The sequence below is a fragment of the Nyctereutes procyonoides genome, unplaced genomic scaffold (genome assembly GCF_905146905.1).
Source record: "Nyctereutes procyonoides isolate TBG_1078 unplaced genomic scaffold, NYPRO_anot_genome, whole genome shotgun sequence".
Taxonomy (NCBI): domain Eukaryota; kingdom Metazoa; phylum Chordata; class Mammalia; order Carnivora; family Canidae; genus Nyctereutes; species Nyctereutes procyonoides.
This window is the reverse complement of record NW_026575026.1, coordinates 3,777,616-3,804,816: the sequence shown is the minus strand read 5'-3', so window position 1 is coordinate 3,804,816 and position 27,201 is coordinate 3,777,616. Positions and strand designations below refer to the sequence as shown.

Below are 27,201 nucleotides of genomic sequence, written 5' to 3'. Positions count from 1 at the left end.
GCCTGCCTTTGGCCCAGGGCGCGATCCTGGAGACCCGGGATCAAATCCCACATCGGGCTCCCGGTGCGTGGAGCCTGCTTCTCCCTCTGCCTGTGTCTCTGTGTGTCTCTCTCTCTCTGTGACTATCATAAATAAATAAAAATTAAAAAAAAAAAGTAAGACTTTGAAGTCAAAACTTCTTAATATTTCTAAATCTCTAAAGATTCTTGGTAGTAAATTCAAAGTGGAAAAGACAAATTATTTAGAAGAATGGAATCCTGTGGGGAAAGTATTTTCCCTTCTTTACCAGTATTCCCTAAAAAAAAACCCTGGAGAGGGATGGAGCCAGTGAAGAGGAAAACATTCTAGTAATTACAGTTTATGTATAGATGACGTAAAACATGTTAGGGTAGTTTGCAAATTTCAAAGCACTATTCACCATGCCATCATGGTTACATATGTTTGCCCATAAATATAATAGTAACAGTTCAAATGGCTTATTCTTTACATTTTTAAATTAAATATGTTGCACTTTAAACAGTTTGATCCAAAACAGTTAAATGTCATGAGACTACCTTAAAAAAAGACTTACGAAACCGACATAAATACTTAACATTTCCTGAATGCCAACCAGTTTAAAGTACTTAAATCCATAACATTCTTATAACAATATTATCTCCATTTACATATGAAGATTTGAGGCATAGAGATTAAGGATCTTGTCCAAAGTCACCAAGCTGGTAGGTGGGAAGACACATTAAAGCCCAGGCAGCTTAGATCCTGAGTCCATGACCTTAACAACTAATAACCTCTGTTTTAGTAGTTTCACCTCATAAAATTTATCTTGTGTGTGTATGTGTGGTATGTGTATACACACACACTTGTTAAAGCATATACATAAACACAAAAATATTTATTGAAGCACTGCTTGTAATCAGAATTACCAAGGTGAACTCACTGTGATACTAATGACACTTAACCTTCAAGCACTACACTTGCAAGATCTCTTCCCAGACTCTGCATTCACTTTTCTATTTGTTAAGTCACTATAATTTTCCTTAAGGATGATGCGCACGTGCACGCACACACACCCCTTCCACAAGACCTATACCCACCCCTAGTAATAGGAAGAAACTGAAAATAAATGCCCATGTATAAATAACTGCATTAAGGAAATGTTATTACATATAAGCATTAAAACACTGTACTATTAATATGTCATATATGTTAAGAGAAGAGGATAATGCAAATGGTAAGCATAGAATAAGCCCTTTATATATATATGTATGTATGTGGTGTGTGTATATGTATATATATATATATATATATATATATACATATATATGCCTATGCTTGTATATAGATTCTGGAAAGAAACATGAACTTTTTTCATCAATTACCACCAGAAGGTAGAAATGGGGTCTATAAAAAGAAGAGCTTTGATTTTCACTGTACACCCTTTTGTAAGATTTTCTCCTCTGCAAGCATTAGTTGGATTTTTTTAAAGACTTAATGTTACTTAAAGGTACAAAAAACAAAAACAATTATAGATAGTAACAAGCTTTCCATACTTATACAATGACTTTTCTATCCTCAAACCACTGGACATCATTATCTAAATCTTACAGCACTCTTGTGAGAGACCTAACTTCCTAAAAAATTATATATTATAAACTTGCAATACTGTCACATTTGTCATGACATTTTGGTTAATTTAAAAAATAAATAAATAGAAAAGGGTTAAAATGCCTGAGGTAATTTTTCTGATATCTCTTTTTCTCTATTAGAGCAACATAAATTGAAAAAATAAAACTTTTCTTATAATCTCCCTTAAAATATTATTGCAGCAGCATAGCAATTTATGGATGACCTTCTATGACACAAATTTTTATTAGCTTTTCTCATGATTAAACAGAAGATAGCTCCTAGTCAACCAAAGTTATGAGTTCCTATTAAGTATATTTATATCCTAACACACAACCTAATCCACCCCAACCAACAAATCCATCTGCCTTCTTCCATGTGATTTCTTTGTGTCCCTTATCAAAATATATTTTTAACATGTCATGCCTTCTAATATTTTACAGATTTCTAAATCTTTCCCAGTCACTCATTCAAAAAGTATTCCCCTAATATAATCTAACATAATTGTAGTACATGATCAACCAAACATCAAACTTAAGCTAAGACTATAAATAAGAACAGGAAAAAGCAAATTTGAAAAAACTACAGTCCTGCTTAAAATGGAAGAGTATTGCATTATTTATCATCCCATTGATTGACAAAGTTGATTCAGACAGTCTAATGGGTTAAATTGGTGTCATTCCCTACAACAGGAGTCATCAAACATTATCTGTAAAGGTCTGGAAAATAAACATTTTAGGCTTTGCCACCAAGAAGCAAAATCAAGGATATTATGTAGGTATTAATACAACAAAAGAGAAAACAAATACAAATATTTTATTGAAAAACCAAAAATAGGGCAGCCCCAGTGGCTCAGCGGTTTAGCACCTGCCTTCAGCCCAGGGCATGATCCTGGAGTCCCAGGATCGAGTCCCGCATCGGGCTCCCTGCAGGGAGCCTGCTTCTCCCTCTGCCTGTGTCTCTGCCCCTCTCTCTTTCTCTGTGTCTCATGAATAAATAAATAAAATATTAAAAAAATAAAAAATATAATAACTAGGAACGATTCATTGTAACACTGGTGTATTAATGGGAAGGATAGAAATCTTTTTAAGTTAATAATTTTTCCCTTCAGTAGGGTTCAAAGTTAGTGCTCATCATCAAGAGCAACTACAAATTTTTGTTAAAGCCGATACATAATGAGATTTCATGTATTTCATCTTTGAAAGGATCTTTTCATATAGGTGGGTACTGCCAAATATAAATAATGGCCCCATAAGCAAATGACTCTAATTGAGTATATTTACTGCTTAGAAGACATTTATAAAATTATATTGCATGCTTTTTAGCATGTCATTACATTGCAGACTCACTGCTCCTGAGGGTTAGGTGGGAGCTCCTTACACAGTAGAATGGATTTTTGAAACGCCAAAGTATTTGCAGAGGTCCAAAATTCGCTGCTACAAACGTAGTTTGAACTTAGAAAATACATCAGCTACAAATTTGGTGGGAATGGTAATCTTGCTTCATGTTTCAATGTTTGATGGCACAGCAAGTATATACCTGATACTACCTAGGATTCAAGTAACAGTAGTTGTTATCTACATGACTTTACTACAGTATAAACCCTGCATATAAGCAGTGTACTATCTTGTAATTTTAGGTTGAATTCATTAGGAAAATATTTAAGTCTTTAGCATAAGCTAGTTTTTCCAAAGCTTTTGAAGTTCGGTGTTCAGTAACAGTGGTTGAGGGAAATTCTGATTATTTAGAAAAATTTCAGTCTTGGCTCCTGACCTCAAAAATGATAAAAAAAAAAAAAAATCACAATAAAGCTTTAGTATTCCAATTCATGAAAACCCTATGTGATAGGGCAAGTGGGATATTCAATTTTAGTTTTTGACAAAAATTCATGGAATTGATGATGGTCAAAGTCCATTAGTCCAAATGAAGGTCCTTATTGACATTATTAGTTTAAGAACACATGATTAGATTCAAATATTTTTTCCATTAAATACCTGCTGATGAAAAAAATACAGGAATAATCATATTGTGTGAGTACCTAACATTTTCACAAGTTTTGTAAATTTGCTCAACTAAGTCTCTTTCTGATCCATGCATTTTTAACACCATCAGTTGGAATACCCCTTAAGAGATAACCACTTCAGTTTGTACTAAATTCGTGTTTTCTCATCTCTTTGAAAATATTCTTTTCTATTCTGTTATTTGAGCCACGTAGACTCTCTTACATAGAGAGTAATTTATTCACTTCAAACTTGGCATTGACTCCTCAAATAAACAACTGAGCAGTCTGGATCACACCTGCTGACTTACCAGGAGACAGGGAAAACCACTTGAAATCATTTATTTTTTAAATAAACTAATGATGTAGCTTCCCAATCTTCTCAACTCTTGAAGAGAATGTTCTCACTGAAAGGCTAATAGACATAAGCAAATGTATTTTCTCTAGACAGATTTCCTATTCCTTAGTTACTGCAGTGAAACACTAATGAATTCACCAGTGGTAAATGACTTTCCCTGTTCAGATAACAAATGAGCCACCCAGAAACTTACTTCAATAGCATCTTCATTTTTGTACTTTTTCTAAAGAAAGTCTGCTGTGATTAGGTATTCCGGTTTAAATGTTATCATTTTTCTGACCCGTGCTCTCCTGTGACCTTCTAACACTGAAATGGGTATTTAGACTGGTAATGTCAACGTATACTGTGTTGTTTTAGCACAGCCTGAGTGCCACTGCACAATAAACACAGGACTTTGCCAGCTATTTCAATAACAAAATAATCCACACTCCACCGCGTCTTATCTTGATAAGCACTGAGTAATACGTAGAATTGTTGAGTCACTATATTTTACAACTGAAACGAATATGACACTTCCATGTTAATTACACTGGAATTAAAATTTTTAATTTTTTTTTAGAAATTTAAAAAGTGTAACGTTCAAAATCTATTCCCTTTTTTGTTTTGACATGATAGGCATGGGCTGATAATATAAAGCATTAAAATCCTGTAGTACAGCAATTTGTGTGGCACTCAAAATGCTATTGAGTTCTAAGTTTCACTGTGATCTGAAGTGCTCCAAACAGCAATGGGAAGTAAAAGGAATGCCGTATATGGTCTCTGTCACAAACGCTCAACTCTGTCATTGTAGCAAGAAATCACCCATAGACAAGAGGTAAATGAATGAGCATGGCTGTGTGCTAAATAAAACTTTATTTATGTACTCTGATGCTCAAACTTCATAAAATCATTGTGTCAGAAAATATAGTACTTCTGTTGATTTTTTTTAAAACTTTTAAAAATGTAAACAGTAGTCTTAGCTCACAGACTGCACAGAAATAAGTAGCAAACTGGATATGGCCCACAGACCGTAGTTTGCTAATTCATATCCCATTAAGTCCAAAAGAATTACTTTTCCACATAGATAGTTACCATTCTTCAAATAAGAAATCTTATTTATATCCCAGTATAAAAGCTACACACTTTAAATTTTGAAAAAGATGTATTAGGAAACACAAGGCTTGAGGTTGCGCGTTAATTTAGAATACAAGACTATTACAATCTTTTGGAATTCAAATATTATGTCCTACCGATAAGTAATAATAATCTATAATAAAGAGACCTCATTTCAAACCAGAAACCTGAGTCAAAGAAGATGTAAATAGCTCAACTCTTTTTTTTTTATTTAAATTCAATTTGCCAACATATAGTATAACACCCAGTGCTCATCCCATCAAGAGCCCTCCTCAAGTACCATAACTCTTTATCATTCTGCTAAAATTAACGAATATTTCTCTTTGGGCAGACATGTTAATGTTCATATTATTTTGAAATAACCTGCTGTTTTGAATTTGCCTTAAACTACTGATGTGCTTGTTCGTAACTCCATTTACCTTGCTTTAGGTTTGGCACAGATCACAAATGGATGATCTATTCTAAATGCCAAAACCAATGTAATGAACACTTACATATATTCCTCTAATGTTCAAATTTTTAGAGACCTGTCTTCAAATTATTCTGATGAGTTAAAATTACTGAGTCCCCAAGTTATTCAATTAGTCATTAGATGAAGAAATATTTGCATATATCATTTTCATAAACGGATGACTAAAATCAATAAAGTATAGTAACTATCTGAACTTTGGAAAAGATTCTATTTCAAGATTTGGAAGAGTGATTCAAAACAGAGGCAGATGGAGGAAGGGTGATGAAGGGGAAGAAGAGAGACTGTAGATCACAGAGAAAAGGAAACAACCTCAGATTGCAGCTTGGAGGTAATAGAATCTAAATGTATGTGTGATAGGAAGTATACGGTCTCCAGTGTCCAGTGCTAGAAATTATCAGAGGCTGAGGAAGCAGCTCTCTACACATCATGATCTACAAGGCAAAAAAATTTCCAGTAAGTAGGGAAAACCAATCCTACAAATATTTGAGTTTAAATCTTCTATGTATCCATACCTTTATAAATGTAACTGATACATATAATGAAAACGTGAGAAAATGCTTCAAGGCACATATTTAAATGGGTAAATGCAGGAACTTGGTCATTTGCTATTATTACAGCATTAGATTTCCATCAAGCCTCCTTTTGGATGTAAACACCAGTGGGTGATAATGTCAGAACCTCTTACATTTAGTTGAGAAAACTCTACATAATACCATAAGCAGGAACCAAGAATAGAAATTATTAAATTTATGAGTAAGTTTCTGCTAATAAAAATGAAAATTTGTATGCTACATTTAGGAATCAAAAAAAAAAAAGAAGAAGAAGAAGAAGAAGAAGAAGAAGGTTCCTCCTCCCCCCAATTAAAAGCATCTTTTTATCAATAGCAAGTGAAAGATGTAACCATAGGGAAAGGACATCTACTTGACCTTCAAATACCTTATAATTTAACGCTGACCCAGAAGTATGGCCAAGAAGAAAAAACAAAGCGTCAAAAGGGAATTCCAGGTAGTCTACTGTAAAAATGCTATTCTCCAGTGACACTATACAACACATTACAAAATTTAACAAAAAGGCATTCATTAAACATGAAAGATACATATTCAAGTAGAGCAGCAGTCCTTAGACGCCCTCTGAAAATTCACAGGTATCCACCCCCAGAAAGTAACACACACATTTCCACACATAATTTTACTGGGTTTATGATACAGATTTTCAGTCCTGTCCATATGTTAAAATCACCTGGAAAGTTTACAAAAAATCCCAATGCCTAGACCTTGCCTCACAAAATGTGATTTAACTGGTTTGGGTTAGGTTGCAGACATCAGAATATTTTAAAGCTCCTTCAGTGATCCTAACATAAAGCCAGAGATGATGACATCCACTATTCAAAAACTCCCTGAAATCTCTCCATAAAACCCTCTTCATTCACTTGCTCATTCAACAAAGATGTTAATTAATCATTTGCAACATCTGACATTTAACCAAAGATTCTGAAGAGTCCAAGAGAAATGTAGTCCAATTTTTCCTCTATTTCAGTCACTACTAATCAGCGTCTATCAGACTGCCAGTATGGCTTCTTGCATTATTAGAAAATTCTCCAGGAGTCAAATACTAATGATTCTCACTTTCAAACCAGTGTAACCTTTCACAAAGGACAGGGTCACCAGGTCACTTGAATAAACATAAAGTAACGCAAGACAAACAAACAAAAAACGATTCCACAGTTTTTCTATACTATTTCTTGTTACAGCTCTTAAATGGTCTCAGGAAAAATGCAGAACATGGGAAGGCACAGGCCATAAAATATTGGCATTTTCAAATAAAGCTTTTGAGAGTGTTCTATTCTAAAACTATATAGAGCAGTATTACTCAGGAACAAACGTTTAGTGAAAGGATAAGGAATGGACACGATGGGAGGAAAAACAAATATTAATACTCTGAAGAGAGTCATGCTAACCAGTAAAAATGCAAAGATTGGAGAAATAAAACCACATTTATTTAACGTTATTATAAACATTGCCCCCAACAAGCTTCCCTATTCACCTCATCCATTCACCTCCATTCCAACATACCATCTACATATATATATGTACTATTTTTTAATTAATAGACCCATTCTCTAAATATTACTGCATACCATGTTTTTGTTTTTTATCATATACTTTGGAGATCTTTCCATAAAGGCATATATACATACACACACACACACATATATATACATAAACCTACCTTACTCTATTTAAAACCTACATAATAGAGAAAAACTGTGGCTATAGTATGGATATACCATAATTCAAACAATCTTTTACTGATAAATATTTAGGGCATTTCCAGTATTTTGCCAAAACTGATAAGACGCTGATTAGTAGTGACTGAAATAGAGGAAAAATTGGACTACATTTCTCTTGGACTCTTCAGAATCTTTGGTTAAATGTCAGATGCTGCAAATGATTAATTAACATCTTTGTTGAATGAGCAAGTGAATGAAGAGGGTTTTATGGAGAGATTTCAGGGAGTTTTTTTCATAGTCCTTGGCCTCTACTCAGATTAATAGCATACACGAAAATGTGATTTCTCAGAAATCCACATATTGCAGATTATTAAAATCTAACTATATTGTACACCCGAAACTAATATAACACTATGTTAACCAAAAGAAAAAAAAATCTAACCTATGTATTTTGATTTTTTTTGTGTTTACTGAACTTAATTAATGAAAGAGACATAATATACCTTGTAACATAGTTTTCTTTTCATATTTAGGAACTAACAAAAAGTTTTCAGACCTCCGGTATCTCCAAAGGCCTGGGAGAAACTTAAGCATGGTGCTTGGAGTCCTCAATGTATAAAACACCTCAAGCAGTAATTAAAAGAACAACGAAAACTAATAACAATAGAACTTGCTATGTGCCAGGGACTATCCTAAGTATTCTACATTTATTCATGTATGTAAGCTTTACAACAACATTATGAGTTGGGTGCCATTATTATTACCAATTTATATTTGAGGAAAATGACACTAAAGGGACTAAGTAATCTGTCCAGTTTCACAGAGGTAATAAGCCATACTGTCAGGATTCAGAACCAGGCAACCCACCATGTTACGCTTGTACAGCTTGTACATATATATCTTTGCTTACCTATAGGCTAAAGTTCTAGAAATAAAAGTTCTAATTCAAAGTGTATGAGCAGGGGATCCCTGGGTGGCTCAGCGGTTTGGCACCTGCCTTTGGCCCAGGGCGCGATCCTGGAGTCCCGGGATCGAGTCCCATATCGGGCTCCTGGCATGGAGCCCGCTTCTCCCTCCTCCTGTGTGTCTGCCTCTCTCTCAATCTCTGGGTCTATCATGAATAAATAAATAAATAAATAAATCTTTAAAAACAAACAAAACAAAACAAAGCATATGAGCATGTTGAATTCTGATGTATGTTGCAAAACTGTCCTTCAAAAAGCTCACACTTATTTACCTTTCTGCCAAGACTTTTATAAGAGGGCTTATTTCTCTGTAACCTCCATAACAGTGTGTATTATCAAGCTATTTCTTGCCAATCTGGTAGGTGGAATAGCTTCTTTTTAAAAAATGAATATTTCTTTGTCATAGGACTATTGGTCATTCATATTAATTTTTGCAAAGCTATCTGTTCATTTGCTTCATTCATTTCTACTGGACATAATATTCCAACACATTCAACAACAAAATTAATAAATTAATGCCTCAAGAAAGAAATTAGTTGAACTTTAAAGCACAATTATTATGGTAAAAAGAAAGACTTTGCATCATATTAAATATATGTGTGTGTGTGTGTGTATATATATAAACACAAATTTTTAAATGGAATTACCTTAGATTATTTTACCAGTGCCAATGAACACTTTGAATAACTCATTTCTGGAATAAAATTCTTGAAGACAAACTGTTCTTTAAAACTTCTATCCTGATTTAGACACTGTTCAATGAAATGTAGCTAAAGTTTTGCCTCAGTAAGATATAAGCAATTAAATCTTCTATCACATTATCAAAGATTTATTACCTTAATTTATTATATTTTTGTTCATTGCTTCATCACCATAATTAGGAAATAATGATTTATGCGCATAACTAGTTTTGTTCTCATTATACGCTGGAAAGCAATAAAACAAATTATTCTTTGGTCACAAAATCTCTTATTTTACATAAGCTTATAACAGGTAGTTATTTTTAATTTTACCATATTATACTCCAGTATCTCTATGCTCATTCTTTCTTGGTGTTTATTAAAATAAATTTTAATAATTTATTAAATTTAGCATAAACACCTTAAAGGTATTAGCCCTCCCCTTGCAACTTTAAATATACAGTAAATATATTTTGATGAATAAATGAATACATTACTTGGGAACAGTACAATGATTTTTAAGAAAACAGGAGTAATTTATGTTACATTCCTTCACAAAGCAGGACAGGAATCAAAAAATGAAATTTCTCACTGCACACGAATTGAGAAACTATTTTGTGCCATGAATCCAACTCTATTGTTTGGAGCAGAGTTTCTCAACCTTGGCACTAGGAACATTTTCACCAGATAATTCTTTGTTGTACGTGGCTGTCCTATGCACTATAGGATATTTAGCACAAAACATGGCCTCTACCCACTACTTACCAGCACTACCTTCCCACCTGACAAAAATGTCTCCAGATATTAACAAATGTTCCCTGGGGGAAAAAAAAGTCACCTAGGGTGAAGACCACTGGTTTTAAGACAGCTAACATTACAAGAGTATACCTAAAACCAAAGTGGGACTTTAGCGAAGGACTTTGAAACCTGGAAACAGCTTCAAGAATCCCACTATGACTCCTAGAGAAATTCCTCCCTGATGCAGTGTACTCTCACCCCTCCCTTCCACTCATCAACAGTCAATCCATCATAACTTTGAAGCCTTCATTTGCTCAGGTGATTCGACAAGCATCTGTTAGTTTTTCCAATCTCACCTGCCCAACTGTAAAGTTATTAAACCCCTTTCCAAGAGTTAGTCCCAGGATCCTACCACTCAGTAAATTATCTGTAACACTATGATTATTACCGAACAATAGAAAGGAGATTGTTTAATTTTATCAGGTGGGGCCTTTCAGCTGAGTCTTTTGAGGTAAAGCGCCAACAAGTCAGATGATATTATGTCCAATATGGAAGATAAAATGAGTCCATAATCATTCCTAGCTGTGGTTCTGACCCAGAAGACAAATACCTATAGTGCTTAATAATATAAGTTTGTGTTGCTGCTAAAAAAAAAAAAAAAATCAAGGGAGGAGTTAAATATTTAAAAGCAGAGTGCCGGGACGCCTGGGCACAGGCTCAGCGGTTGAGCATCTGCCTTAGGCCCAGGGCATGATCCTGGAGTCCCAGGATTGAGTCCCGCATCGGGCTCCCTGCATGGAGTCTTCTCCCTCTGCCTGTGTCTCTGCCTCTCTCTTGGAGTCTCTCATGAATGAATAAATAAAATCTCAAAAAAAAAAAAAAAAAAGAATGGTTTAACTATGTTTTCTATGTTTAAAAATATACTATTGGGATGCCTGGATGGCTCAGCCTTTGAGCATCTGCCTCGGGCTTGGGTCCTGATCCCGAAATCCGAGATCAAGTCCCACACTGGGCTCCATGTGGGGAGCCTGCTTGTGTCTCTGCCTGTGTCTCTGCTGCTCTCTGTGTCTCTCATGAATAAATAAATAATCTTTAAATAAAATAAATTAAATAAATAAATACTATTGATAGACTCTAATATTTGAAAAGGAGTAAAAACACATTAATATTTCTCAAAACTCCTTTAAAATATTAGGCAACAATAATAAGGTGAAGAATGAATTTATTTTAAAGCCTCTATTAGAAGACATCCTGCTTAAGGAGAAAAGAACCCAATTAAAAGTCAAATTGTTGTAGTCAACACTAATGACACCTGAGTCTCTTCTTTAACATTCAGGGTTCTCATTTCCAAAATGGTTCTGCCAAGAAGTTCTGAGTATTTAATGGGATATAAATAAATAAACAAATAAATAAGTTTTGAAAAGAATGAACCATTATTCCAATAAAAGATATTAGCAATAACTAGGCAAATGCATATAACATCACACAGTATTTTGATTTTCAGAATTACCAAAATTAGTGATCACAATGAATAAAGCTAACATATTTCTCAAAACATTTCTTTCTGACCAAAAAACAACCAGTTCATTTTTATTTTTTTAAATTTATTTTTATTTTTTTTTACCAGTTCACTTTTAATTTACTTTTCATTACTTGTAAAAAATAAAGATTGGAAGTTTGAATCTGATAAATAATAACTGTAATATTTAAACTGTTCAGATTTTCTAAATACTTACATTACTTGCAAACTTTCTGCTGTTAAATTATTCCACATAATTTCATTTGCCTGAAGATTTTCATTTTCTTCTAGTAAGGAAGTATCAAACTCAATTTCTTGCTCTTTAGCAGCCGTTGTTCTAATAAAGCATGCCAAATAATTTTGATCAATATGAACATACTATTATAATATATCTTAGCGCACACGAAAGGCAGAATATTTATTATCCAAAATTATGTTTACAAAAGACAGTAAATACAAATAGAATAAATCAAATTAAACCCCTGGCACCAAGATCTAGTCACATAACTTAAACCTTAATTTTATTTGTAGAATATGGATATTAACCTGTTTTGTTTCCTATCACACAGTGGTAATAAGTGTGCCGGGATAAACGACTGATGCATCATAAATTTAATACACATATAAAATCATAGTATTGTCATAAAAATGTTAAAAAATATGACTTCATGGATTAAATATAGGTGTAAGAAATGATATAGTAACAATGATAAATTTTTAAAGATAACTACATAAATTAGTTATCATTGAAAAAGAACTTTAAAAATAATTAAAAGCAGACAAATTAATCAGTAATATCATATGTCCTAACAAACTCTTTAATATCTTATTTTAATTTAGTTAAATATTAATAGAGTAGAAAAAAGTAATACTGTCACAAATACTGAAAGAAGAATGAAAATATTATACATACCTGTGAACATCTATGAAATTATTATATTCTGTGCTAGGGTCTATCTGTTCAACTGACATTTGAATCTCTTTATGGACATTCACTATTTCCTCTGTAACGAGACTGGTTATCTGGCTGTATTCATCAAATATACCTTTTCTGAAAACAAAAACAAAATTTTACAACATTTTTTAGTATTCAAGGAAAACACAGGCCCAGAAAGGATTCAGAACATACGAAATGTCATACCAATATTTACAGATGGTGATTTCATGCACCACCTTACTTCATATACCTGGATAGTAAAGGGATTACACAAATGCACGTGTTAACAATTTACATCTGATAGAATCATTGCAAGTGATCTAGAATATGACATTATCTTCTCCACATGTATCTGACGGGTCCAAAATGTTGGATCAGGTTGGTCACTTTCTATTTCTTTTTTTTTTTAAGATTTTATTTATTTATTCATAGACAGAGAGAGAGAGAGAGAGAGAGAGAGAGAGAGAGAGAGACAGGCAGAGGGAGAGGGAGAAGCAGGCTCCATGCAGGGAGTCTGACACGGGACTCAATCCCAGGCCTCCAGGATCACACCCCAGGCTGCAGGCAGCGCCAAACCGCTGTGCCACCGGGGCTGCCCTGTCACTTTCTATTTCTAAATACTGGCATAGAAATGTTAATTCCATCACCCGAAACTGTGGATTGGCTCCAGTCTCTTTGGGGTTTCTCTCCTGTGGCTGCTAGTGCCTCAAAAGCCCTACCTCTGGTTTTTCTCTTCTTCTTGGGCCTCGGCTCTTTTCTGTACACTTAATTATAGAGTTCAACTGGTTGTGTACCTTCGATGACATCTAGATCTCTTCTCCTGACCTCCAGTCAGCAGGAAAAATGTCATCATAAAAGTATTAGCTTTACCAGTGAATACAAAACGAAAAACTATCCTGTAGCGAAGACCCGATCTCCCTTGTAAGAATGCTATGCTATAAAGATATGCCATTGGTCAAGAGTGCCCTCTACAAGTGTGGACAGACAAGCTTATCCTGCCTTTCCCCAAATAAATATAAGGAATAGTTTGCCTTTCTTTTTCAAAATCATCAGTCATAAAAATTTATTACTTACAAAATCTCTCTTATTTAGTATTTTCCCAATAGCCAAATACTGTTTGGGTTAAAAAAAAAAATTTAAACTACTTCAGGCAATGTTAGTTTGAAATGATTACAGAAATCACCTGACAAAATTTGAAGAAAAGGGGAAGACAGAGAAATTTAAAACCAATTTAGCAAATATCCCTGGGGTTTTGACCACAGAGGTAAAAGTGCTGAATGATATTAATGTAAATAACTCCATCTAGATAACCCTCATAAAGCAATGCCATAATGTGATGTAGAGACGATTATTATCCACCTTTAAGACAGATGGAATTTTAAAAAAGGAATTCTCCTAATGCTGTTGTATAAATGTGACATGGAATTCAATTTCAGTGAAATCATCATGCTTGGATATTTTAAATGCTAGATCTAAAATAATTCATTGTGAAAGATAATATGCTATAGAAAACTACCATGTCTCAAAAAGACATCTATTGATGATTAATATGCCCTTGTTGATGATTCATGTGAAGAGTTTGAAAAAATACTCATGAAATCAGAGTAGGGAAGGAAGTATTTCTGAATCAACAATATATAATTTAAAGTAGACATAACTATGGGGCTCCTATGTGACTCAGACTGTTAAGCATCTGACTTGATTTCAACTCAGGTCATGATCTCAGGGTCGTGAGATGGAGCTCTCATCTGCGCCTCCCCCCCTCCCATCATGTACTTGCACACTCTCTCTCTAAATAAACTTTTAAAAATTAAAAAAATAAAGTACACATAACTAAATGCATAGATTAAATATTTTAAGGAGATATTTTACTATTTTATCACTACCATTAAAAGTTTACATATTCAAGTCAACTAAAAACACTTTTCCATCTTTTTTTTTTTTTTTTTACTTTTTCATCTTTTTACTGAGAAAATGGGAGATCAACTAAACCATCTAACAAGGCAGATGAAGTCTACCGAAGGGTGGCTTATCCTTTTGTTGTCTTGTATTGATACCTCCGGTTAACGTGTACTTTTGATGTATTGCCCAAAGTATATTGTTAGCTCCTTGAAGGCAAAAATCATGGCCAAATCACAGACTGTGTTTTGCATACTGTAGAATGTCAATAAACATTTGTTGATTTTACTCTCACACAATAAGCTGGCAAAGAAAACTTCAAAAAATTCTTTTCTTTAATGGAACTAGAGGGCATAAGGGTAAGTGTTTAAGTCTGTCAGAGAAAGACAAATACCCTATGTTTTCACTCACGTATGGAATTCAAGAAACAACAAATACAATGAGCAATGAGGAAAAAGAGGGAGAGAGAGAGAGAGAAACCAAGAAAGAGAGACTCTAATTTAGAGAACAAACTGATGGTTACAGGAGGGGAGATGGGAGGGGTGACAGATGAAATAGATAAATGGGATCAACAGTACACTTATCATGATGAGCACAGAGTAATGTATAGAATTGCTGAGTCACAACATTGTGCACCTGAAACTAACATCACACTGTATGTTAACTTAGACTGGAATTAAAATTTAAAACTTTAAAAAATTATTTCCTTTGGACTTCTTAGTTGCTCAATACTTAAACACTCAACCCTCTGAAAATAGATATTCACTTAACACCTGTCAATTAATGATTTTTTTTTTTTTACCTAAATTTCCAGCTAATGGGAGTAGAACAAAAACATACAAAAAGAAGGACCATTCTTAGGGCTAGCTAGAAGGTCTAAGAGATGATAATAAAATGAATGTATACCAGAAGTGAAAATCAAGAAGGACCAAGGTAAAACAGATCTGAAAAACACATTGGGCTGGGTCAATAATGAAGCTCACAAAACACAGACAACTCTTATCCGAAAGCTTACCCAGGAAAGAGAATAACATTAAAATCATTTCAGGAAGGGGATTTTATGCCAAATAGGAAATGTATCTTACAGTGCTTTTATCATTTCTTCTTGCATCTTCTGAAGAGAGTCCAGAAGCAAAGGAAGTGTGGTGTCATAATACTGATTCTGATGAAGCTGTGCCCCTTTCAGTGCCAATACATACTGATTATGCAATACATGAAGTTTCATTGTCGCTTTGTCATATCGTTCCTTGGCCTTTTCGGTTTCTTTCCCTGGAGAAGACATTGAAGAAAGTTAATGAAGAGATAAAGAGGCTTTATCCTCCCTATATGCAACCTGAGTGACTACTATTTTATATTTTACACATTTTATGAAGAATCAACAAAATTTTATTACACATAAATGATATGCTCAGCTTTATGCAAAGTACCACTTATTTGCCAGTCCTGTGCACACAGGCTGCTATGAAGGAGGCATATATTACAGTAAATATTTGATAGTTAATTAATACTTTTGTAATAAAATTTTACAGAAAAATGATTCTTATCTTTAAGAAGCTCACACCAAACTGGACAACAATGTACATGAAACTGTGTAACTAAGAAAACATGAAAACTTGTAAATAATGTTAAATTTTGAGGCCTGTATTTGAGGTATCAATAAAGACCACGGGAGCCAGAGGAGGCTTTGTAGAAAAACCAAACATGGGGTATGTACAGGAAGGTAAAAGAAAGACAGAATGGACAATAATCCCTCCCCCTCACCCTCTCTTTCTGCCTTTCTGCCTTTGATTCGATGAATAGTATTAACTCATCACCACCAGGAACTGTGCTAAACATTAGGAATTCAGTACCTAGCAAAACCAAGTCCTCGATAGAGCCCCTGGTCTGGTAAATTGGAACATTGAGTGAAAATATGGAGATAATAAACAAAATTCCATATGCAAGCAAAGAAATAAGCTCAAAGAGAGTAAGTTTTAAGGAAGTGAAAGAACTGTGTCTGTAGAGGCAGGGCAATTTTAGGTTGTAAATGACTTGAAAATCAAGCAGAGAATTTAAATTTGACATGGGAGATGTCCAGGAGATACTGACAATACTATGAACTAAAATTTTGTGTGTACCTCCACTAAAATCATTCAGAAAATATTTACAGATTAACAATATAAATGACTATATAAATAAAATTTTTAAGCAGATCTTCAATTTTCAGTGCCAACTGAATATTTCTTGTCAATTATTTGGATCTAAGGAATAAACTTTTCAAAATATTTATTAATTTTTGCCCTCTTTTCCAAGGAGAATCCTCTCTCTAAAAGTAGATCTATGTTGAGAATTTTTGATGCCACAGGCTCTTATCTGCTGCCCCTCGTCTCAATATTCCTGATAGGTAGGAGTTGGAAAAGCATTCCCTGTTGGAGAATGTCTCTAGCTCAGATCCAAAAGTAGAGAAAAAGTCAGTGTTTTTGTGGAGAGAGGAAACCTCAGACCCTCCAAAGTGCACAGACAGGCAGGGCAGCAGAATGAGAACAGTTCCCTTGCCTTTCTCATCTCCCCTCCAATTCTCAAGCAGAGGAACCACATCTAGCTGGTGGAAAAGGAAATCTTTCCAGCATGCTGGAAGCTGGAAATTCTACTGGTTCCAAATACTATAACTACCACTGAATTCTTGCACGCGATTATTTCACGGAGCTTAATTCTCTAGCCATTCCTGCACATAGGGATACTATTAAGTACCCAAGTCATTTGAAATTGCTACCCTAGATAATTTATTTTGCTTTATAAAATAAATAACTTCTCAAGGAGAAAATATTTGAATCACCAGAGTATCTTTCCTAGCCCTTCTCACTGCTGTTTGGAAACAGGTTCTAACACCAGACTGAGGGGATGGGAGTAAATATATTTATTCAGTTCTGATCTGAAAGGACCAGAAAAAAAATAACATGAGCCACTAAAGAAGATTTTTCTCACTTTTTGACTACAAATCACTAGATAATATATATTACGTCATGAGCCAAAGTCATATACATTTTTAAATATGTAATTGAAATAAATTCATGACATAACTCTTCCCCTTACTATGAAGGATGCTCTGTGATTTTTTAAAAATTCTATTTGAATTTTTCATTTTTTTTAAATCTTCACTGAAAAAAACAATAAATTTTTTGCCTCAGTTAATATAAATCCCTAGAGAAATTTTCCCTCACACTGTATGGCATTAGAGATAATCTTTTTAACTTCACAATTAACAAATCACTTCAATAATACTAATCATGAATGATTTTTAAGATTCTCAGAAATACATTCTCCTACATGTTCAATCACCATGATAGCTTTTTTTTTTTTTTTTTTTTTCATAAGAATACTATCCATATTGCTGGGCAGCACCAGTGGCTCAGGAGGTTTAGCACCATCTCCAGCCCGGGGTGTGATCCTGGAGACCCGGGATCAAGTCCCACATCAGGCTCCCTGCATGGAGCCTGCTTCTCCCTCTGCCTGTGTCTCTGCCTCTCTCTCTCTCTCTCTCTCTCTCTCTCTCTCTCTCTCTCTCTCTCTCTCTCTGTGTCTCTCATGAATAAATAAATAAAATCTTAAAAAAAAAAAAAAAGAATACTATCCACCATATTGCTACTTGGCATCCTTCTTCCAAAAATAAATTTCAAAAAATGTCCCCAAGAGTCAATGCAATGATGCATCTATGGCCAGCCACTAAAGCAACAACCATTTTTTCTCCCTATCCACATAAGTCCGGATGAGACTCCTATATGAAGCTAATATCCAAGAGCCAAAGTGCATACCCAACCAAATCGGAATGAATTTTCTTGGCTGGGAGCTACGTCACATTAATGTCTGAATCAGAGCAAAAAGTCCACAAACACCTGCTGCAGAAGCTGCCAAAGAGAGCCCTTTCTAAGGCCCTTGCTTTTGTGTTCTTTTTAAAATTTCATTTATCATTTTAAAGCTAGTTTATAGATACATTACTTAAAATTCAGCAAAAGTTTTTTCTTTAATTCAGCAAATTCTAACAAGAGTTCAAAAAGTCATATACAATTACACAGATAAATTGATTCCAAATAGTAAAGTTTTCAAGGGTCTACATTGATAATAAGAAAATAAGGCAAGCATTTACCAAGCAAGAACATTTAAGTACTGTATTCTAATTTGTTAATTTTTACTGTAAACTCAAAAAGGATTAACTATAGTAAATTCAATTAATTCCATATTTAATGTCTTTTTTAAAAATATTACGTTTTATATGAATTCTATTATTCCTAATTAGTTACTTGGGTTTTTTAGTATAACTTCAGGAGTCAAGCTCTGCATACAAACATTTTCATAGAGACATTTAAACCACCCATCTGTCCTCCTATTTGCACAGATTTTTAAACTGCACACTGCCCATCTGTCTAACTAGTGAAAAATGATGCATTAAATATGCAATACTCAGCTAAGATTTTGTAATCTAAAATAACATTTAAAAAGTTAAGAATTTCTGATTTCTCTTTATCATATCTAAAATACGATAAACGATCTGAAAAAGACTGTTACAACCAAACCTAATTATCAATAGCTTAACAGCAGTCATTAACATGATTTAGAAAAAATTAAGTGCCTTTGAAAACATCCAAGGTAAAATTCATTACATTAAAATGCTACTGTTACTAATAAAGTCTTTAAAAAGAGCTTTGGGTTTAAAACTGAATTTAGGGGTATGTCTAAGTAGGTTTTTGGTTTGTTTGCTTTTGTACTCTTTAGCTAGCTCACATACACTTATGCGTTTGGTTATGTGGTGTACCTGTGCATGAACATGATCGATTAACCTATCTATATCTCCCTCCCATGCTCCCTCTCCTGTAAAAACGAACAAAAAGTTTCAAAAACATGCTTATTTGCCATGATTTTAAACAGGATTCTATTATATTTTTTCCTGATTTGCTTTAATATAATTACTTAGGTCCCATAGAAACTATATAAGAAAATTCAAGAAATAGTAATACTCTGTGAAAACCAAAGTTCCAAATAAATTTTTTTCAATTCCATTCACTTACTAAAATGTGTTACAAAAAACTACCTAACACGATTCTTGCCACATAGCATCTTGGTGCAGAATATTTCACATCAGTATTACTCTTTCTTAACTTTTAAAAAACTACATTCGAGCTTAAAATTAATGGGAAGTGTGCAGAGCAAGTAACTTTTTATTGACAGACACTGAATCATACCTCTGTTGCCATATGATGCTTTAAAAAAAAAAATGATGAGAGGCACTGAGGCAGGGCATGAAGTTGTCCTATATGTCAATTAACAGGGAGGATAAAGTCCAATTTTCCTCCTCCACATAATGAATTTCACAAAGAGACTGAATTATAATTCTTTTGCCACCACTTGTTGACAAATCTGTTTAATGTTTGTAATAACAGAGTGTATATACAACATGTCATGCCATAAACAATGTTATGAAGCTAGCTAAACTCAATTATGCAAGTTTGACATTTACAAGAGACAGGCAAGACTACTCATTAAACTAGTCTAGAAAGTCAAGTATTTTTTATTATAAACTTCAGAAGTGTTTACCATTTGTTAAATATTATGATGGAAAGCCTCCTGATAATAAATGAGAAGTGATTATTTTCGAAAAGCAAATGCCTGCAAGTAGACTCTGCTTTCATTTGGGTTACTAAACAGTCTACCACCTTACATTTTTCCTTCCTTTCAAAACATCCCTCCTCAACTATACAATTTCTGCTTACTACTCTGAATATGAAAACAATGAACAAGAATTAATCCTAACTTATGAGTGATGGGGCAAATGCCCACATACGTTTTTTCACATGGAAGTTAAAATTCAAGTATGACACGTGGGAACAATCAATGAGCTACCCATTTTACTCAATGCTATTCAGACAAAAGAAAGTCAAGAAGTCAGTTTTTCTCTCAGCTCCTTTGATTAGCGGTGCAACCCAAGCAAGTCTTATAATTAAATTTTAGCTTCTAATTTCCCGTCCCGGGAGTTAAATAATCTGCCCTTAACAATTCATTGGGTTATGATGGAGACTGAATGGCAAATCGTCAAAATACAACACCAAAGGCACAGAATTTGGAGATGGTAAAAAAATCTTTGGATCAGATAGTCCTATAAAGCACTAAAAAATACTATAAGTATATCCACACTGTGCTACTTTTAATAAATTTCCCGGTATAAGAACAATTGATATATCAGTCCAGAAATATTTACTAGACATGTGTTAGGGCTCTAAACTGTTTAAGTAACTAAAAACAGTGGTATTTTATTTAAAAATTGAACAAAATACCTTTAAAGAGTAGGCTCTCTAACTCTGTGCAATATCATTTCCTTGTATACAGTGATTGCTAGATTCAACTGACCAATAATCTTTCAAAAACCTAGAAATTGAATGGTATACAATACTCAAATCTATATTCTATAATATAACAAAGCTGTGAAGGGGAGGATTCCAGGTAGCTGGGATAAAGTAACAGCTTAATTCTGAATTTCCCACATAGCATCTGAACAAAAAGAAAAATAAATAAATCTACATCCTCAGCATAATAGGCAGAGAATGTCCAAATTTTAAATTTTCTGTGAGTAGAAAATTAAACACCAAATCTCTGCAAAAGATCTCTCACCCTCCCATTGCAAGCCTCCATGGACACCACGGGCTGTTCAGAAAAAAAAAAAAAAAAAGAAGAAGAAGAAAAACAGAGAAAGAAAAAGAGAAAACCTAGCAGTGTGCTTAAGACTGATCTAAAACCATTATCGGGGCACCTGGTTGGCTCATTTGGTTAAGCATCTGCCTTTGGTTCAGATCATGATGCCAGGATCCTGGGATGGAGCCCAGAGTCAGGCTCTCTGCTCAGCAGGGAGTCTGCTTCTCCCTCTGCCCCTCCCTCTTGCTTCTGATCTCTCTCTCTCTCTCTCTCTCTCTCTCTCTCTCTCTCTCGGCTCTCTTTCTCCCAAATAAAGAAATAAAATCTTAAAAAAAAATAAAGCCATTATCAGAAGAACAAAGTTCATTGTACATGTGAAAATACTGGAAAAGCATAATGGTCAACCACAGAATTGACTGCAAGAAATGAACTAAAAGGGCATGTGATAGGCAAAGGAAACAGTCTTATAAAGGTAACACGCCAGGGGGTGAATGTTTAAAATGAAGAAACTTTGGAAACTGTGTAGGAAAAAAAGAAATGAGAGAAAAAATAAATCCTACAGAAAAAAAAAAGAAAGAGAAATATATTAGAATAGAATAAAAAAGACACATCAATCTTTGTCAAGAGCATGAAGAGTACAAGATTTTACTCTACATGTGAGCTAACAAATTAGCTGGCCTCAACTTCATGGACGTGGGCAGAAGACACAAGTCTCCTGGGACAGAGACAAAGGACAGTTTATTTCTCATAGCAGTATCAGTAGCTAGGGTATCATCATTAGTCAGTGGGGGGAAACACGTTATACCAGGTCAAATGAAAACCAACAAGATTAGTAGAAAATATATGTACCATGAATAACAGATAAAGATATATTCTTAAAGTTTAAGAAGAAAAAAGACCAAAAAGTTGAAAAAAAAATTGGCAAAAGACAATTCACAGAAACAAAAAATACTTTAAAATGCGACATTAAGCATATAAAAAGATGGTCAACCTCACTCATAATAAAAGAAATGCCAGCTAAAACCATGAGATGTTATTTTTTTTACCTAGCAAATTGGCATACTAGCAACTGTGTAGAGAAACTGGTACTCTTACACAATTCTGATAGGAATGCAGATTGGAACAATCTTTATAGAAGGTATAAACTCCAAATACATTTACCTTTTACAAGTACAATCACAGACGTCTAGAAATTTATGCTTAGGACATTTCTCCAATGATAAAAAAACAACCACCCACACGCACAGGGTTATTCATGGTAGTAGTGTATCTAATTGGAAAAATTAGAAAAAACTCTATGTCCATATACAGGAAGCACTTGAATAAACTTAAAATGAAGTGCTATGCAATAGTTTAAAAAGAATGAGAAATAAAGCTATAAACTGAAGTACTGTTATTTTTAGGGCACAATGTCAAGTAGAAAAGCAAAGTGAAAAAATATAATAGTTTTTGTGTAAGAAAGAGAAATAATTAAAGAAAACATAGTTCTCTAAGTATATAGTTTTATACAGTTCTGATTTTTGGAATCATTAATGTTTGACCATTAATGAAACAAGTAAACAAAAGCAGTAAGAATAAAAGAGGAGAAAACAACTAAAAATGGGATAGAACAGAAACAAATGAATCAACCCTTATTTCCAGTGAATAATGTAATCACAATGAAAGGAGTGAGGAAGAAATGAATTAATATAAACAGATATAGAAATTAGGCATAGATATACTTGTGTGCATGTTTGTATAAACATTTACTTATTTTTCATTTCTGTCCAGTGAGAGGACCTAGATAGAACAAAGACACCCCAGTAGCAATGAACACCCAGTGTCCCAATAATGGTTTCTAAATACTAAACAGAAGACCATTAAAAGGAACTGTGGTTCCTTAGAGACATGGAGCAGAATCTAGAGCATGGAAAGTACAAGATGAGCCAGAAAATAAGTGTTCAATGAATGACAGAAACACATCAAAAAGACAGAGGAGTCACTTTCAGTTTCTCTCTCACACATACAGAGAAAGAAAAGATAAAGTAAATGTGGCAAAATATTACTATCTGGGGAACATGAGTGAACGGTATATGGGTATTCTTTGTATTATTTTTTCAATATTTCAGTAAGTTGAAACAATCTCAAAAATAAAAGTTAAAAATTGAAAGCTGTGTTGCTAATGAAATAAGTCAATCAGAGAAAGATAATTATCATGTGATCTATCTCCTATGTGGAATTTAAGAAACAAAACAGAGGATCATAGGGGGAGAGAGGAAAAAATAAAACAAGATGAAATCAGAGGAAGACAAATCATAAGAGACTCACAGGAGACAAAAAGAAGGTCACTGGAGGAGCTATAGGTGAGGGGATGGGGTAACTGGGGGATGGACATTAAGGAGGGGACATGATGTGATGAGCACTGAGTGTTATATAAGTCTGATGAATCACTGACCTCTACCTCTGAACCCAATAATACATTATACGTTAATTAATTGAATTTAAATTTTTAAAAAAAATTTAAATCAAAAGCTGTGGAAATCTGATCAAAAATCAAAAGCATCTGAATATTCATTAAGTCTAAAAAATTGGAGTTAGTCTACAGATGAAACATCTCAATGATTTGTTCTTTAATATCAAAATTCTTACTTCCCAAAATAAAAAAGAAAACTTAGTTTCAAAATGTGTTTCAAAGCAGGTATGTTTCCACACTGAGCAGTATTAGTACACAAAGCTAGCCAGAATAAAAAACAAACAAAAAACAAAACTATCATTCTACTTTATAAGACTAGTCAAGTGTATGGAATAACAGTGTCTCCAGCAAATGAAAGGCTTTTATCCTCTAAATCTTTAAAGGATGCTCTGTGAGGGATAGTCTTTGCCTTAAAGATGCTTGACAAGAAATTTAAAGCAAAGGCTCACAAAACAGTCATAATAATGTTAGGATATAATTATGGAGGAAGAAGTGTAGAGATCACCATTTATTTAGCATGAATAGCCAACCAGTAAGTGACCTCAAACTGAATAATGTACTATAATACACAAGATTATCTAGTAAATTGGTGAATACCTTTAATTAAGGGGATTAAAAGCTACAGGATATACATAAAAAATATCTAGAAGATATTTTTCTGCCTCTGGAGAAAAAAAAATAGGTAATGGGGTATAGAAAAACTCTTCACTGTACACTTACTGGTTTATATCTTATGATTTTGAATTTGGAATCACACAAGTGTGAAGAGGGACCCCAAGAATCCCATTAAGAATAAAAAAGTAGGGATGCCTGAGGGCTCAGTGGTTGAGCTGCCTCAGCTCAGGGCGTGACCCTGGGGTCCTGGGATCGAGTCCCACGTCAGGCTCTCTGCATGGAGCCTGCTTCTCCCTCTGCCTGTGTCTCTGCCTCTGTGTCTCTCATGAATAAATAAAATTAAAAAAAAAAATCTCAAGAAAACCAACAAGCTCTAAGCAGCCTATCTACCCTCTACCCTCTCCCCTGTATAAAGGGGCATTCAGGCTTTTCTCTTAGGCTATGACTATGAACAAACTGCCTTTGCTCCTTGCTAAAACCAATCCATTCACTTAGGGCCTAGATTCACCACCTCTTACCTCCTCAAGGGCACGGCTATAGCCATTCTTCCTTCATTCTGTGGCCTCATCAGCTTTTCCTTTCCTCCTAGAGCATTGTTATCAGCTAAAAAGCTGAAGTTGCTCTTAATCTTTAAAAAAAAAAAAAAAAAAAAAACCCTCCCTTAACTACTTTCAGTTACTTCCCTCTCTCTTTCCTTTACTGCAGAACTACTGAAATGATTTGTCTGTACCAGTGATCTCCACTTTCTTTCCTCTCTCTTTCTTAAATTCATCCCATTATAGGCTTTTCCCTCTACTGCAATATTGAAACTGCTCTTTTCAAAGCCACCAATAACCGACCACTTTACAAAATCCCAATCTTGGTCCTCACCTTATGTTTAAGCACTACTTAACCTAATTGATCTGCTATTCTTCCCTGAAATCCTTTCCTCCCCCATTTGGCTTCCAGAATAACACAGTCTTTAGATTTTCCTTTTATCTTGGAGTTCTTTCCATTTCTTCCTCATTTCCCTGACTTCTTAGTGTGAGGCTCAGTCTTGGGACTCTTCTCTTTTCTATCTTAATTAATACCCTTGGTAATGTCATCAAACAGCATGACTTTAAATACCTAATATTCAAGTTTATACTTTCACTCCAGACTTCTCCCAAGAATTTTCCAGAGCTAGAGATTCAAGTACAAATTTGATGTCTCTACTAAGAGATCTAATAAGTACCTAAAAACCAAACTCCTGATTTTCACCTCCAAATCTGCTACTCCTACATTTTTCTCCATCCCAGCTAACAATAGTACCATCCTTCCAGTTGTTCAGGCCAAAAATCATCCTTGATTTCTTTCTCTCACACACTACATCCATTCATCAGCAAATCCATTAGGCTCTATTTTCAATATATACATTCATGGATTCCATGTTTCTAAATATGCCTACAGTCTAGACTTATTTGTAATCCCAAAATCATTACACACAGTGCTCTCCAGGCCAATTACAGATAGGCACATGCACAGAGTAGCAAAGGAGTCATTTGATATACATGTTCCCAAGTGAGGTCAAATAAAGCCATGTCTGCCTTTTTGTTTCAGCTCTCATACTGTGAGCTGTCCATTTTGCAGTCAGTTTAGCTCCACATTTACTACATTTTTGTGCTTAGTTGATGATTTTGCTGTTTAAAATGGCTAACCATAGTGCTCAAGCTCTGTCTAGTATTCTTATGACCAAGAAGGCTATAACATACCTTCTAGAGAAAATACGCATATCAGATAGCTTTGTTTAGTAATGAATTATAGCACTTTTGGCTTTGGGTTCAATGTTAACAAATCAACAAGGTGTCTTTAAACAAAAAGACATCAAACAAGATGATGTACTGGATCAGTCATGAAAAATGTCGTGACCTTGCTGATAGGAATCTAACCCTTTATGCTACGTCCAACAAGGGTAATGAATCAGTACTCAGTTAAAACTAATTTAGTGTTCAGAGTGATTTCACAGAATATAACCACTGAAGATAACAAGAATCAACTGTATATCCAGAAATTAACCTCTTTCTGTTACTACCACCCCAGGTCCAGGCAAGCATAAGCCCTTGCCTGGATTACTTCAATAGCCTGGAACCAATCTCCTTACTTCCATCCTCCTTCCACCCCTCATAATCTCAACAAGGCTGCCAGAGTTATCCTATTAAAATGTAAGTCAGTTTATGTCACTCTTCTGATCAAAACCCACCATGGCTTCCCATTTTATTCGGAGTAAAAGCCAAACTGTTTTAAAAGAATGACCAAAATCCTTCAAAATCTGGGTGTCCCTTGCTATATGCCATCAGTCTTCCTCTCTGATTTCATCCCATACTCCATGTCTTTCTTTATTGGTCCCCAGTTACAGTCACAAAAGTATTTGTACCACTTCTCAAATATGCCAGACATGAGCCCCTCAAGGAGTTTGCTTTGGCTATTCCCTCTACCTGGAATACTCTTGGCCCAAGATAATTTTACACTCCCCTTCCTCACTTCCTTCACCCTTCATTTATGGCTCTATCCATGAAGCCTGACCCAATCATCCTCCCAACGTCCTATCCACCTACCATGTTTCATTTTTCTCCATGGTACTTATCACCATCTAATATACGTTTCACTTACTTGTTGAATTAATTAATTAACTTCTCTAAAATATAAGCCTGATAGAGGCAGGAATTCTTGTATGGTTTGTTATCTACAAGATTCCTAGTACAAATAACGGTGCCTAGCACATAAAAAGAAAATACATAAATTGATATAGCTCTTACTATTAAAAAATAAATTTAGGCTTAAATAAAATTTTTAAAAAGTTAAAGTTATAGAAAAATTACAATTTTACCTTCTGCATCTGTTTATATCATCTTTCTAGTAATCAAGTCCAAAACTAATAGTGTTAAGGAGCTCACCTATAAAATATAGAGGAAAATCAGCAAAA

The 27,201-nt window shown here is 34.3% G+C and overlaps 1 protein-coding gene across 3 annotated transcripts in view; it reads right to left on the bottom strand.

Annotated features, from left to right (window-relative positions):
* FER (FER tyrosine kinase) overlaps nt 1–27,201 on the bottom strand; it is a 437,163-nt gene that overhangs the window by 321,364 nt on the left and 88,598 nt on the right. For all 3 annotated transcript variants that reach the window (XM_055315288.1, XM_055315286.1, XM_055315287.1), the window contains exons 6-8: nt 15,619–15,802; nt 12,611–12,748; nt 11,915–12,034 (exon numbers count right to left, since the gene is read on the bottom strand). In XM_055315288.1, coding sequence (XP_055171263.1) covers nt 11,915–12,034; nt 12,611–12,748; nt 15,619–15,802 — 442 coding nt within the window. The remainder of the gene's footprint in view (nt 1–11,914; nt 12,035–12,610; nt 12,749–15,618; nt 15,803–27,201) is intronic.